The sequence below is a fragment of the Aotus nancymaae genome, unplaced genomic scaffold, assembly GCF_030222135.1.
Source record: "Aotus nancymaae isolate 86718 unplaced genomic scaffold, 86718_ANA_hifiasm-v0.15.2.pri h1tg000124l, whole genome shotgun sequence".
Taxonomy (NCBI): Eukaryota; Metazoa; Chordata; class Mammalia; order Primates; family Aotidae; genus Aotus; species Aotus nancymaae.
In genome coordinates this window covers 1,836,545-1,851,103 of record NW_026988539.1, presented here as the reverse complement: position 1 = coordinate 1,851,103, position 14,559 = coordinate 1,836,545, and the positions used below count along the sequence as shown (strand labels likewise).

The 14,559-nt window shown below is 61.6% G+C and overlaps 1 protein-coding gene across 1 annotated transcript; it reads left to right on the top strand.

Moving 5' to 3' along the window:
• Positions 1-220: 220 nt before the first annotated feature.
• Positions 221-14,424, top strand: PTBP1 (polypyrimidine tract binding protein 1). The gene is made up of 15 exons (XM_064371204.1): positions 221-317; positions 2,396-2,426; positions 6,246-6,321; positions 6,709-6,881; positions 6,963-7,109; positions 7,200-7,370; positions 7,454-7,564; positions 7,637-7,811; positions 8,114-8,191; positions 8,983-9,131; positions 10,431-10,464; positions 10,928-11,020; positions 11,117-11,333; positions 12,683-12,760; positions 12,832-14,424. The coding sequence occupies exons 1-15, from the start codon at positions 310-312 to the stop codon at positions 12,962-12,964; spliced, it is 1,674 nt and encodes a 557-aa protein (XP_064227274.1). The 5' UTR covers positions 221-309; the 3' UTR covers positions 12,965-14,424.
• The last annotated feature ends 135 nt before the right edge of the window (positions 14,425-14,559 follow it).

Genomic DNA, 14,559 nt, shown 5'->3' with positions numbered 1-14,559 from the left:
CCTCGCGTTCCCCCGACTCCACAAGCCGTTTCCGTCTTCGGCCTTGACGAATGATCGCCTCCCCCAATAGGCGCCTGCGATTTCCCTGGGTCCCGCCCCCCAGCGGTCTTCTGGCCATTGGGAGACGCTGGCGGGGGCTCGCGGGGCTCTCCCCGCCCCTGGGCTGCGACGGGAGCCAATGGGCAGCGCGCGCGGGGGACGTGTGCGGGCGTCTCCGCCATTTTGTGAGTCTATAACTCGGAGCCGTTGGGTCGGTTCCTGCTATTCCGGCGCCTCCACTCCGTCCCCCGCGGGTCTGCTCTGTGTGCCATGGACGGGTGAGTCGCACCTCGCCCCGCGCCCCGCCGCCCTCTCCGCGCCGCAGCCCTGTCCCGGTCGCCGCGCCGGCCTCCCCGGAGCCGATCGCGGCGCCGCCCGGGCAGGAGGGGGCTGCGGGCGTTCCCCTCCCCCTCCGCGTGGCGGGCGCGGGCGCAGGGTGGGCTGAGGGCTTCCTGGGGGTTTGGCCGCGTCCCCGTCTCACTCCCGGCCCGCTTCCGCCCCCCGCACGCCCGGTCCCGAGCGCACGCGGCAACCCGCGCCCCTCCCCCTCCGCGCGCGGCTCCGGCGCTTCGCGTTTGCCCCGCCTCGGCGGCGCGCGCCCCTTCCCGCTTCCCGTCCGGCCCTCGCGCGCCTGGATGGCCCTTCCCGCCTCCCGTCCGCGCCCCTCGTGCGCCTGCGTAGACCGACGCGCGTCCTCGCTGGCCTCAGCGCGCGTGCGCGGCAGCCGTCGGGGGCGCGCGCCTTTCCCGCCGCCCGTGTTCTGCCCTTGGCGCAGCCCCGGAAGCGCGGGCGGGGCTGGGGCGGCTGCCGGGAGGGAAAGCCGGCGCCGCGGCCTCGCGGCGGGCCGAACCCTGTGCGTTCCCCGCCCTGCCCCCCTTGCGGCTCTCTCCGCGGCCGTGGGGCTTCGGTGATGTCGGGAGAAAGGCGGCCGCCCCGGGGGTCTGTCCTCCGCCTCGGGGTCGGAGGGGCCTCTCCAGGGACTCGCTGCCTGCGCGCGGCGACCGGGAGGAAGGCGCGGCGGAAGCTGTCCTGGGGAGGGGTCTTCCCGCTCTTGGGCCGGGTCCCTCCGGGCGGCGGTGCGGGCGGGCCTTGCCCCGGGAGTGGCGGGAGCCCCCCCAAGCCCATATCCCGCCGAGCGCGTTCTGCGCGGGGTCCTCCCTGGGACTGGAGCGGGAGAGGCTGACGATGGATACTTCGACTTCTTCCCGCTCTTCCGGGAAGTGTTTGTTCGGCTCAGTCGCTGTTTAAAGCGCGCTGGGAACGGGTCCGTGTGGTCCTTTGTGTCCTGGTGCAGAGGCGCAGCCCTAGAGCGGGTCTGGCCTCCTTGGGACCCGTCGGAGCAGGTGGGTCTTGCCCACGGCGAGACGAGGGTTCCCCGCTTTGGGGCCCGGCCCCGCGGGCTTGGGGGTCGCACGCTCCTGGCGGGAGGCGGGAGGCTCGGGGCTGCGCCTCCGGACCGACGATCCGAGTCACTGAGGCCCCCTCGGGAGGTGCAGGGGCCCCGCGGAAGCCGCTGGGAGCTCTCGGTTGGATCAGGAGCTGGCCGGGGCTGAAGGGAGGGCCCCGGGCTGCCCGGCTTCCTTCCACCTTCCCCGCGGGGTGTCCTGAGGAGGGAGAGTCGGGTCGGGCGGGGCTCGGGTTGATCAGTAACCGAGGCCGTGTTCTGGTCTGTCTGTTAATTTTTACTGACGGTTTCCACGGCCGCCACCCGCCCTGTTCGGTGGATCTGGCTCCTCTCTGCCGAGAGGCACTCTGTCGGGGGCCACCCCCGCCCGGGCGGAAACTCCGGCCCAGGCCTGGGTTTGCCGGCTTTAGCCTCTCCCCGGCGTTTCCATGATAGCTCTGAGCTCGCACATTGCCATCTAGCGTCCCTTGGGGCTTCCAAGAGGGGTGGCTTTGTGTTTTTTGGAGACAGAGTTTCTCTCTTGGTGCCCAGGCTGGAGTGTTCAATGGCGAGATTATTGGCATGTGCCACCACACCCGGATAATTTTGTATTTTTGGTAGAGACTGGGTTTCTCCGTGTTCAGGCTGGTCTCGAACTCCCAGCCTCAGGTGATCCGCCTGCCGTGGCCTCCAAAAGTGCTGGGATTACTGGCGTTAGCCCCCTCGCCTGGCCCCAAGAAAGTGTTTTTGTCTCGGGACCCGGGGCCTGGGGTCCTGCCGGGAGGGAGGCGTGCCAAAGGTCAATGGTGGCCCTTTTTCAAGTTGCAGGCAAGTGGACAGTTCACTTCCCTGCCCTTCTGAGCTTTTTGTAGTGGGGCCTCAGGCAGCCAGAGGGAGCTGCGGGGACAGCCGGCCCCCGGCCTGCTGAGTGGCACTCCTGGCTAACATTGTCTCCTTTTTCTCTCTCAACAGCATTGTCCCAGATATAGCAGTTGGTACAAAGGTAGGCACTTCTCAGCTTCGCTTCTTGCTTATGCTCCCCTGACCTTGCGCTGACCCTGGGGCCATCCCGCCAGCTCTGCTGCACTGCCCAGAGAGCGCCTTTCCGTTCCTAAGGGCACACTGCCTTGGCCTGCAATCTGGAGTTGGGTAGTAGGGTTTGAGCCCTGGGTTCTGGGTGCCCTGAGTTTTGGGTGGCTTGGATGTGGTGGCCACTCCTCAGAAGAATCTGAGCCGCTCTAAAGCTACTGCCCTCATCCACAGGGGCTCTGCCTGCCCCAGGCCTGCCTTTGGAACCTCTCCTGCCCCGTAAAGTCTGAAGTTGTGCCATTAAGTGGGATCTCTCATGTCGTGGTTGCCAGGGAGAGGCTTGGTTTTGATGGGAAACGAGCTATCTGGCTGTGGAGGGGACTGGGCAGACCCTGGTGTGTTCGAGTGCCTAGGAGGGGCATTTAGTGGTTGTTTTTGACATTAAGTATTATTTTTTGGGGGGATGGATTCTCTTTCTCTTACACAGGCTGGAGTGCAGTGGCGTGGTCTCTGCTCACTGCAACCTCCACCTCCTGGGTTCAAGTGATTCTCCTGCCTCAACCTCCAGAGTAGGTGGGATTACAGGCACCCCGCCCCCATACCCAGCTAATTTTTATATATTTTGTTAGTAGATGGAGTTTCAGCATGTTGGCCAGGCTGGTCTAGAACTTCTGACTTCAGATGATCTGCCAGCCTCAGCCTCCTGTAGTGCTGGGATTACAGGCGTGAGCCACCACACCTGGCTGACATTAAGTATCTTTTGACGTCGTCTGGGTAGCACAACGGCAAACTATCAAATGTTTGGGGTGAGAGACAATGGAGGTACTGCAGCCTTGGTATCTGAATCTCGCAACCAGGGCCAGAAGGAAGGGGCGCTGCTTCCCCATGGAGGTGAGGCCAGGGCTGAGCATGTGAGGAAAGGGGGTCAGACCCTGAGAGGAAGGTCCTGGGGAGGCCAGCAGTTCTCGGGCGGACCTCTGGTCCTGCCTTGGCCTGGGGTAGGTGGTTAACGATTCTGCTGGTTGTTGTGGGTTGAGGGGGCTCCCGACTTTGGAGCTTGTCCCCCAAGAGTGTCCTGCAGGGCAAGCCCACGGTGGTGGTGTTCTGAGCAAGCCGCCGGCTGGTTTCTGGTCAGTCAGCGGTCGTGCCTGGGCCAGGTTTCGGTTTTCCAAGTGGACTGCTGTCTTTACACGCTGCCTGTCCCGATCTTCCTGCAGATAAAACCTGTTTGTTCAGTGTGGGAGGAGGGAGAGGACTTTCATCTAAAGCACTTGCCACAATCCCTGGATGTGTCTGGCTTGCAGGCAGTCCTCTTCCCTGCTTCTGTGGGGCCGCTTTCCTGCCAGAGCTTCCCTCGGCTTCCCTCGAGCGGTCCTGGAGCCCTCCCCTTGTGTTCCTAGGGGGTTTGTTGGCTGGGTGGGGACGTTGAAGCCCAGCCTGGACAGGATGGAGGCCTTCGGGCTCTGGGGCGGGGAGGAGTGTCTGCCACAAGGCTGGGTGCAGGCCCTGGTAGGTGGGCGGGGCTGAGTCCACACCCAGGCGATCACCCCCACTACTACCAGGGAGGCCTCGGCTGACCTGGGTGCACACCTGGCCACGTTGTCGTTCAGCCCAGGAAAGAGCAAGCTCCTGTTGAGTGTGGAAAGTCCCTGAGGGCCCGGGGCCCCAGCTGCAGACTGGGAAGTCCTGTCATTCCATGTGCTTCAGGACAGTGCCCTGAAGGGACCCTCCTGGGGTGCCTGGTGGCCTGGCTGTGAAGGCAGTGGGGGCCTCACCAGCGCCGGCCCAGCTCCTGTCTCCTGGTTGCTGCCCTGTGGAGCCTCCAGGTATCTCCCATTCTGCCGGGGCGCCCAGGCAGGCGTGGAGTTTGCCACAGACGGTTGTATGCATGCCAGGCCACTGGCCCATGGGAATGAGATTAGGGCTCAGGCAGGCGGCCAAGAATCCGCTCAGAAAACTCAGTCCCGCCTGCCACTCCAGGGAAAAACAGGGTCCAAGATGCCCTTTTTAAGGTCTGTGCAGCCGGCACATGGGAACCGCATGGGCGCCTGGCCACTGTCCAGCTCGAGGAGGACCAGCCCTGGTGTCCTAGACAGTCGGCTTCTGGGCTCCCCCAGCCTCTGAGCTGGGGAGGCAGAAGCGACTTCCTGTGGGGGTGGCAGTGGAGGCTCTGTGTCTGCGTCTCAGTGCACCCTGCCTCCCTGTCCTGGCACACCTGTGTTTTCCGATGGCATGGTTTCCACCTGAGGCCGCTGGCTCTGACCCCTTGACCCCTTCTCCTGTGACTGCACAGCCCCACCTCGTGCTCACAGACGGCAAGGAGAGGACTCCAGCGTGTGTTTTCAGCATTTGGCTTGTGTTAGGCTGGAACGTCAGGGCTGCCCTGACACTGGACACGGTTCATTCTTTGACCCTGAAGCCTGGGGGACTGACGGCGTCATTTGGGTGGGTGCAGGGCCCCGGGGCCTGAGCGATTCTGGTTCCAGCTCTGTGGCTTCTTGATTGCGTGTTTGGTGACGGCCTGGGGGCTCAGGACAGCAGTTACGGGTCTCGTCATCAGGCCTTTCCGTCCCCTTTGGGCAGGTACTGGGGGCTCTGCAGGCTCTCGTGGAGCCTTCCTTCCAAGAGTTGTTCTTGAGCCACGGCCACAGAAGAGCCCCGTTGGGGGCCAGGGCAGGACTGGAGCTGAGCGTGGGTGGAGGGAGGTAGCCTTAAGAGAAGACCATCCAGAGGCAGGTGTGGGGAGGGCAACTCGGGGGCAGTTCGTCAACCAGGCATGAGGGCGTGTGGAGCTGAGGCTGTCTGGGGCAGGGCAGGACGTCCACTGGTTCCTCCTGATGCCATGGCCCTGGGCCCCTCAGCAGGTGGGGGCAGGCTCTTGGCCTGACACCTGATTCGGGAGATGGAGGCGGCTCCTCTGTTCACCAGGATGGCCTTGTCCTGGGGGGCCTGGGTGCTGCCCTCAGGCCAGCTTTGCAGGCCAAGCGCCTGAGCTCCAAGGTCCTCAAACCCGAGCTTTGTTTTCTGTGTAACTAAGGGCGGTAACCAGCGTCTGCTCCGATTTCACTTTTTGAATAAACGTGTGTGTCTTTAGTCCTTGCAGCAGGCGGGGCTGTCCGCCCTCCTGAGCCTAGGATCAGTCTAGTGTAATTCTTCTTAGGAGCTGATTCAGTTAGAAATGACAAGTGAACGGTTGGCGTTTGGAGAGAATATGGTCAGGTCAGAAGTTACGGGGCCACTGTGGAGCTCCCCCTGGCCCCCGTCATGGCCAAAACACCAGATCACTGCGCGGGGAGGCGGCGTCTAGTCCTCGAGCGTGCTGAGGCGGGGGTCCGGTTTCCCTAGGTGGCTGGAACAGGAGAGGCTCCTGCGAGGCCGCCAGGAATGAGGACAGCTGCCCATCCTGCCATGTGGGGGCCTGCCTTTTGCTGCTGGGGAGGTTGGCTCCGTGGAGCGGGTCCCCTCCTCCTGACGGGTGGCCGAGGCCCCGGGCCTTGCGCCCAGGGTGGCTGGCAGCTCAGTGAGGCCGTGGGGTGGTGTACTCCGTGCTTTCAGTAGCTGAGACCCTCCCCGCGCTGTACTGAGTGTCCCAGGGCTTCCAGAATTTGGAGAAAGGAGTGATGTCTTGGGATTGTGGGACTGTGGGGTGCTGTGCCTGTCTGTGGGCTGGGGGTGTTTCTGGACACAGCCTGGGTCTGCGCTGGGAGGTGCCCTGCCATGGAAGTGTGGGTGGGGGGTGGGGGATGTCTGGCCTGGTGGGAAGTGCAGCTCACCCTCGACCCTTCTTTTGCAGCGGGGATCTGACGAGCTTTTCTCTACTTGTGTCACCAACGGACCGTTTATCATGAGCAGCAACTCCGCGTCTGCAGGTAACGTCCTGACTTGTCCCAGGGCAAGGCCTGTGGGTGTCTTTTCTCCGGAACAAGGTTACGTTCTTGTTCTGGGACTCTCCCTTCCATCTGTAACTGCAGAGGGCTGTGTCCCCACTGCAGGTCTGGTGTGAAGTTCTCTGCTGCAGAGAATTCCGGGGAGGCGCTGGGTGGTCCAGGCTGGCACTTGGACCTGTGGGGTGTTGCCAGGAAGGAGCAGGAGTCCTGACCATGCCGGCCTCGGCCTTGTGCTGCTGGCTCACACAGCCTCCTGGGGCTCGGAATTGGGCTGTGTAGCAGGCAGGGCTCTGGGGGGGGGCAGTGGGGACCTCTGCAGGGGTCACTCCCGCGACTTGGTGCCTGCGTCTCACGGCACCCCGTTTTCAGCAAATGGAAATGACAGCAAGAAGTTCAAAGGCGACAGCAGAAGTGCCGGCGTCCCCTCCAGAGTGATCCACATTCGGAAGCTCCCCATCGACGTCACCGAAGGGGAGGTCATTTCCCTAGGGCTGCCCTTCGGGAAGGTCACAAATCTCCTGATGTTGAAGGGGAAAAACCAGGTACCTGAGCCCTGGGGCACCACTGGTGGGGCGCAGGCGGGGGGGCGAGGAGGGTCCGGTGCTCACTGCGTCCCCCCCCAGGCCTTCATCGAGATGAACACGGAGGAGGCTGCCAACACCATGGTGAACTACTACACCTCTGTGACCCCCGTGCTGCGCGGCCAGCCCATCTACATCCAGTTCTCCAATCACAAGGAGCTGAAGACTGACAGCTCTCCCAACCAGGCGGTGCGTGGCCGCGGCAGACCCCACCAGCCCGGGACCTCGGGGGTAGGCTGGGCCGTGGGGGCCAGGGACTCACGGCAGTTCCTCCCACAGCGCGCCCAGGCGGCCCTGCAGGCCGTGAACTCGGTCCAGTCGGGGAACCTGGCCTTGGCTGCCTCGGCGGCGGCTGTGGATGCAGGGATGGTGATGGCTGGGCAGAGCCCCGTGCTGAGGATCATCGTGGAGAACCTCTTCTACCCGGTGACCCTGGACGTGCTGCACCAGGTGAGGTGGCCCGGTCACTGTAGGGGCAGTGTGGGATGGGCCGGGCGGGGCTGGAGCTCATGGTGTGGCCCGGGCCCCTGCAGATTTTCTCCAAGTTCGGCACGGTGTTGAAGATCATCACCTTCACCAAGAACAACCAGTTCCAGGCCCTGTTGCAGTACGCGGACCCTGTGAGCGCCCAGCACGCCAAGCTGGTGAGTGGGGCTCCCGGGACGGCGCCCGCCCTGGCCCTGGCCCGCTGTGGCTCACACTGCCTCTGCCCTCAGTCTCTGGACGGGCAGAACATCTACAACGCCTGCTGCACGCTGCGCATCGACTTCTCCAAGCTCACCAGCCTCAACGTCAAGTACAACAACGACAAGAGCCGGGACTACACGCGCCCGGACCTGCCCTCCGGGGACAGCCAGCCCTCGCTGGACCAGACCATGGCCGCGGCCTTCGGTAAGAGGCTGCCCGACGCGGCGCCAGGTGTGCGGAGTGCTCTGTAAAGGTCGCTCGGTGTGGAGCCCCCGCGGCACGGGCCCGGCCCTGCACCAGGGAGATACGCCTGCTGCTCTCTGCACGGCCAGCACAGCACGGTCCAGTGCCCCCTTGTCGGGACCCTGGCCCCCCTAGAGCGGCGGATCTGCCCGCGAAGGCTCTGCCGGGGCCGCCCGCCAGCCGGGTTGGGGCCCGTCCCCAGCACAGTGCCCGCTCGCGGTGGAGGTGGTGGGTGCGATGATTAGTGTCTCATTTATTTCTAGGTGCACCTGGTATAATCTCAGCCTCTCCGTATGCAGGAGCTGGTTTCCCTCCCACCTTTGCCATTCCTCAAGCCGCAGGTATTCAAACGCTTGGTCTTGGTTCCCCAGCGACTGCATGCCCACACCACCTTCCCGGGCGGCTCCGCGTCCACGGCGGCAGCCTGGCGGACCGGGCACTCGAGTGCCAGGTCAGGGGCCCTTCCCGGGAGAGGGGACGCCGCGTCCGCAGAGCAGGCTCGGACAGGGCAGTGGTAGGACAGGGCCGCGGAGGCCCGCGTGCGGACGGCGCCAGCCGGAGCCGCTAACCGCGCAGTCTTTGTGGTCTGGTTCCCTTCAAGCACCTGCGGGCGAGCGCGAGGACGGCCAGTGGTTGGAGGGATGTGTCCCTAGTAGTTGAATTTGAGTGGCCTGGTAAGCGCGTGGCCCGAGGCTGAGGAGCATGGCCGGCGGCGGGACGTGTGTGCTGGCCGCCCTCCTGCTTCCCCTCTGGGACCGGGCCGCCAAGTGCTGGCCGTGGACGGAGCAGCGCGCGCGCCCCGCAGCCTTGTCTGCATGGAGGCGTGGGCACGCATGCGCGGTGGTCCCGCCGCGTCTGTGCTGGCGGAGCCGGAGCTTTGCTGTGCTGTGGGCGCATGCGCAGGAGCCCGAGCCCGGCGTGGCCGGTGCTGCGCGAGAGAGAGGCGGGCGCTGGTGCAGGAGCCAGCTGGTGGCTGTGCGGGGGTCGGGTGACCCCGCAGGCACCCGGGGCAGGGCCGGAGCCCGGGCCACTTCCCGCGCGGCTCCTTGGTGCATGAGGATGGGAGTGTCTGCCTCTCCCGCTCCGTGGTGGTGGGGGGCGCCGCTGCTCATCTCGCCTCCCGTCTTTCCAGGCCTTTCCGTTCCCAACGTCCACGGAGCCCTGGCCCCCCTGGCCATCCCCTCGGCAGCGGCAGCGGCGGCGGCGGCGGGCCGGATCGCCATTCCGGGCCTGGCCGGGGCAGGAAATTCCGTGCTGCTGGTCAGCAACCTCAACCCGGAGGTACGTGGGCTTCCTCCACGCTGTTCCCGGAAGAGCGAGCGGGGTGTTGTGCGCGGTCTCGGGTCCTGGAGCGGCGCCGCCTCGCCGTTTCTGCGCCTCCGCTCCCGCAGCCCCTCTGCTACGGCGCTGACCACACCTCCTCTCCCAAGATGGCTTTGAGTTTTCCCGTTTTCCTTCGTTAACATCTTGGTTTGCGCTTTCAATTCCGCGATATGCAGAAGGAAATAGTTTTGTTTCCCAAAGGCGTTCTAAATTACTTGGAGCTGAGCAGGTGCACATTTGAAAGCCCCAGCAGGCTGTTCTGCTGGCCGGCGGGCACGCAGGGTTGGCGTGTGGGGTGTGGACCTGTCACTTAACTCCTGGATCTGTCACTTGTCAGAATGGTTAAATTCCCCTCGGGGAGAGCTGGGGTGAAGCGAGGCTCAAAATACCTAACTCCTAATGGCTGGGATCCCCACGGAAGCAGCATTTCGGGCTGTTCTGTTATTCTAGCACCTCCTGTGACTTCCTCAGGCAGTGCCCACCCTGGCCCGCCCTCGCGGGGGCACGGGACGCACTCCCTGCCTCTGCCTGTCACCACGAGCCCGGCACGGTCCCTCCAGCTCCTCCTGAGCTAGAGGACCCATAGCAAGGCCGTGCACTAACAGACTCGATCTCCTTCACGCCTTTGTGATCGTCGTTAGAGACACATGCCACGGCTGCGGGAGACAGCGCTGCTGCGGGGCCTGGCGGAGGTGGCCAGGGCGGAGCTGCGCCTGCGCTGGCCCGGCCTCCTGGGGGGCGTGGTTGGGTCTGGCTTCTGGGAGCCCCTCGGCAGTGCCGTCTCCGCCGGCGTGTGAGTGAAGGTGCTTTTCTTAGCGTGCGCCCCTCGCGGTAAAGCTGTAACTGGAATGTGTGTGGAGTGTGGCTGGTGGAACGCTGCCTGATTTTCTTATGTATTTACTGACCTGTGTTTTTTTGCTACTTTTTTTTCTTTTCTCCCCTTCCCCTTTCCCAATTTTTTTTCTTGCCCTGATCCGGAATTTCTTTGCCAACTGACTGCACGGTACTTCTGCTTCCTGTTGTTGCTTGAAACAAAACAAAAACATAAAACAAATAAAAAAACAAAAATTCCCCCTCAAACCCTGCTCTCCGGAAACCAACCTGCCCTTGAATATTAACATCCTGACAACTTCATCATCCATCAACCACTGCACGCCTGCGGGGACTGTCTTCCTCGTGTGGACGATTGGCAACTCGCCCCCCTTGACCTCTCCCTCTCCCCTGTCCCTCCGCTGCCTTGCTCTGCTGTCTCTAAAGAGAGTCACACCCCAAAGCCTCTTTATTCTTTTCGGTATGTTATCATTCACACTTTTATTACCTTGTTTTCATTTAATTGAGATTATGTTTATGCCCTGAGACCTATTACGAGTTTGCGGTTTGGCACTCTGGTGCTGCCACCGTGGCATCTGCCTCGTTTTATGGTTTGCTTTCGGTGTGCGTATTTTATTTGGTCCCGTAGATACGTACGCATGGTTTATCGCCCTGCATGCTTTTCAGAGAGCTAGACCTGTCGGTGGCATGCTCCCGTGGCCACCCGCTGGCAGCCTACCTGTCCTGGATGCTATGACTTTGCTCAACGGAGCTGCTCCCGTTAGCGTCCCTGTGGCTGCGAGACACAGCTCCGCAGTGGCCGATAAAGCAAACCCGGCCGGGCTGAGCCGGGCCTTGTGGGGGTGCGTGGGATCTCGGGGCTCACGGGGACACGGGAGGGGCAGGCAGCAGGTGACTCAGGCCCTGTCCCTGGGCTTTTGAAGGCGTCTACGGCGACGTGCAGCGCGTAAAGATCCTGTTCAATAAGAAGGAGAATGCCCTGGTGCAGATGGCGGACGGCAACCAGGCCCAGCTGGGTAAGAGGCCGGGGTGCCCCGGGGAGGGGGCGGGGTGGGGGCCTCGGGCCGCACTCCCTCTCGGGCGCTTGGTCACGTGGGTGCTGCTGCCCCCAGCCATGAGCCACCTGAACGGGCACAAGCTGCATGGGAAGCCCATCCGCATCACGCTCTCCAAGCACCAGAATGTGCAGCTTCCCCGCGAGGGCCAGGAGGACCAGGGCCTGACCAAGGACTACGGCAACTCGCCCCTGCACCGCTTCAAGAAGCCAGGCTCCAAGAACTTCCAGAACATATTCCCGCCCTCGGCCACCCTGCACCTCTCCAACATCCCGTGAGTGCCGGGGCTGGGTGCGTGCGGGGGCTCTGCTTGGCTGTCTTGCTGGGTCAGTGCCTGGACTTCGGGGTTTCCGGAGTGCACGTTGGGTACCTCATCCCAAACGAAGTACTCTAAGGCCTGAAGCCTGAGCTGAGGGATGCTCAAAAGAGGATCATTGGAGCACTGGGGATTTGGGATTTTTGGCTTAGGGAGATGGTGCTCTGCTGTGAGAATATATAATGCATACCTGTACAATTCCAGACCTGTGGAAGCCGTGCAGGGGATCGCTTGAACCCAAGAGTTCAAGACTGGCCTGAGCAGTAAAGTGAGACCTCTGTCTCTACAAGAAGAATTGGTTGAAATTAGCCAGAAGTGGTGGTGTAAATCTCAGGTCCCAGCTGTTTGGGAGGCTGAGGTGGCAGAGTTCACTTGGAGCTCAGGAGGTTGAGGTTGCCGTGAGCCGTGATGATACCGCTGCACTCCAGGCTGGGTGACCCTGTCTCTAAAAAATGTATAATGCAAATATTAGGAAATTGAAGTACATCCGACCCCAAGCGTGTCAGAAGTACCGTTCAACCTGTAGTAAGCCCTTTTATATTTAACATGTTACAAGGGGCCTGGCAAAGTGGTCAGGGCCTGTAATAACAGTATTTTAGGAGGCCAAGGTGGGATTTCTTCAGCCAGGGGTTTGAGACCAGCCTGGGCAACGTAGTGAGACCCCCATCCCTACAAAAAGAAAAATTAGGCCAGGCACTGTGGCTTATGCCTGGAATCCCAGCACTTTGGGAGGCTGAGGTGGGTAGATCACTAGTCCTGATGAGGTCAAGGGTGCAGTGGCCTGTGAAGGTGTCGCTGAACTCCAGCCTGTGTGAGTGAGATCCTGCCTCCTAAAAAAATTAGGCCGGGTGTGGTGGCTTACGTCTGTAATCCCAGCACTTTGGGAGGCTGAGGTGGGCGATTCACAAGGTCAAGAGATTGATTGAGACCATCCTGGCCAACATGGTTAAACCCCGTCTCTCCTAAAAAAATAAAAAAAAATAAGCTGGGCGTGGTGGCGAATGCCCGTAGTCCTAGCTACTCGGGAGGCTGAGGCAGGAGAATTGCTGAGATCGCACCACTGCGTTCCAGCCTGGTGACGGAATGAGACTCCGTCGCAAAAAAATAATACTAATAATGGAGGAAGCTGGTGTTGTGTTTCTGCAAACCTGTAGATGCCTGGTTTCGTTAGAAGCTGCTTCAGACCATTATGGACATGGTTTGATGCCCCGTTTCTGGGCCCGTAAAAGGCCCCCATACCTTCCCTAGCCGCTCTAAGATCTGTAGTCTGGAGAAAGCCTTGGGCTCATGCCTCTCTCCTCCCACAGGCCCTCAGTGTCCGAGGAAGATCTCAAGGTCCTCTTCTCTAGCAACGGGGGCGTTGTCAAAGGATTCAAGTTCTTCCAGTGAGTATGAGGCTGGTGGCGCCCGGCTCTCCGGAGCGGCCCTGCGGCCGGCCTGACCCCGTGTCTTGCAGGAAGGACCGCAAGATGGCACTGATCCAGATGGGCTCCGTGGAGGAGGCGGTCCAGGCCCTCATCGACCTGCACAACCACGACCTCGGGGAGAGCCACCACCTGCGGGTCTCCTTCTCCAAGTCCACCATCTAGGGGCACGGGCCCCCCACGGCCGGGCCCCCTAGCGACAACTTCCATCATTCCAGAGAAAAGCCACTTTAAAAAGCAGCTGAAGTGACCTTAACAGACCAGAGATTTTATTTTTTTAAAGAGAAATCAGTTTACCTGTTTTTAAAAAAATTAAATCTAGTTCACCTTGCTAACCTTGTGGTGACGGGTGACAGCTCAGGCTCTTGGTGACTGTGGCAGCGGGAGCTCCCGGCCCTCCACACCCGGGGCCAGACCCTCGGGCCGTGCCTTGGTGGGGGCCTGTCGGGCGTGGGGCCTACAGGTGGGCCCCCCGACCACGACTCGGCTTCCTTGTGCCTTAAAAAAAAAAAAAAACTGCCTTCCTGCGGCCACACACCCACCCTGGGTGTCCTGGGGACCCAAGGGGCAGGGGTCACACTTCAGAGGCTCCTGCAGGATCATGTGCCTGGGGTGTGGCAGGCTGCGGGCGACACCCCAACCCCCGGCCCTCTAATCAAGTGATGTGATTTTGCCCGCCCTGCCCCCAGGACCTTCCGCTCCCCCCAGGCGCTGGCCCAGGGTGCCCGCCGCTGCTGTCAGCTGCGGGGCTGTTCGTCATAATCTCTGTATTATATACTTTGCAGCCTAGCAATATTTCCAGTTGACCAAATATTCTAATCTTTTTTTCATTTATATGCAAAAGAAATAGTTTTAAGTAACTTTTTATAGCAAGATGATACAATGGTATGAGTGTAATCTAAACTTTCTCGTGGTATTACCTTGTACGCTGTTTTATTTTATTTCTTGTTATTAAGTCACAGGCGGGACCCAGTTTCCAGAGAGCAGGCGGGGCCGCCCGGCGGGTCAGGCACAGGGAGCCCTGGTCCGATCTTGGCCCCGAGCTTCAGGGAAGGGGCGGGCGTGCCGCCGCCTCTGGCATCGCCTCCGGTTGCCTTACACCACGCCTTCACCTGCAGTCGCCTACAAAACTTGCTCTCAAACTTCTTCAGGGTTTTTTTCCTTCAAATTTTGGACCAAAGTCTCATTTCTGTCCTTTGCCTGTCTCTGATGCTGGGACCCGGAAGGCAGGCGCTGGTCTCCACTTCGCTGTGCTCTTCCCCCGCCCCTGCGCGGCCTGTCCCGGGGGCTCCCGGGATTCCCCCCTTTCCGTAAAGGAGAGTGTAACGAGGGTGTAAATATTTATAATTTTTTATACCTGTTGTGAGGCACGAGGGGCAGCGACGCGGTTTTTTATGGAGACGCAGATGTATATTTTGCTAGCGGCAGTTCCAGGCTCAGTATTGACCGCGCGGCCGCAGGGACCCCACGCACGTTCCATCGCCGTCCCGCCGGCTCGCGATGCGGAGAGAACCGACGAAGACCGTTTTATAACCAGCTCCCCCCTTCTCTGTAGCCCTGTGTTCGCTGTAGAGGCAGGTGGCCAGTCTGTACCTGGACTTTGAATAAATGTCTTCTGTATCCTCCGTTCGCCTCCGTTGCTGGTTTCCTCCCCGTGCCTCGCGCGGCCCCAGCTTCCGCGGAAGCTGCAGGCGGCGCCCCCACGCGCGGCGTCCGGGCCGCACCAAATGACCAGGAGGCCGAACTCGATTTCTGCCGCT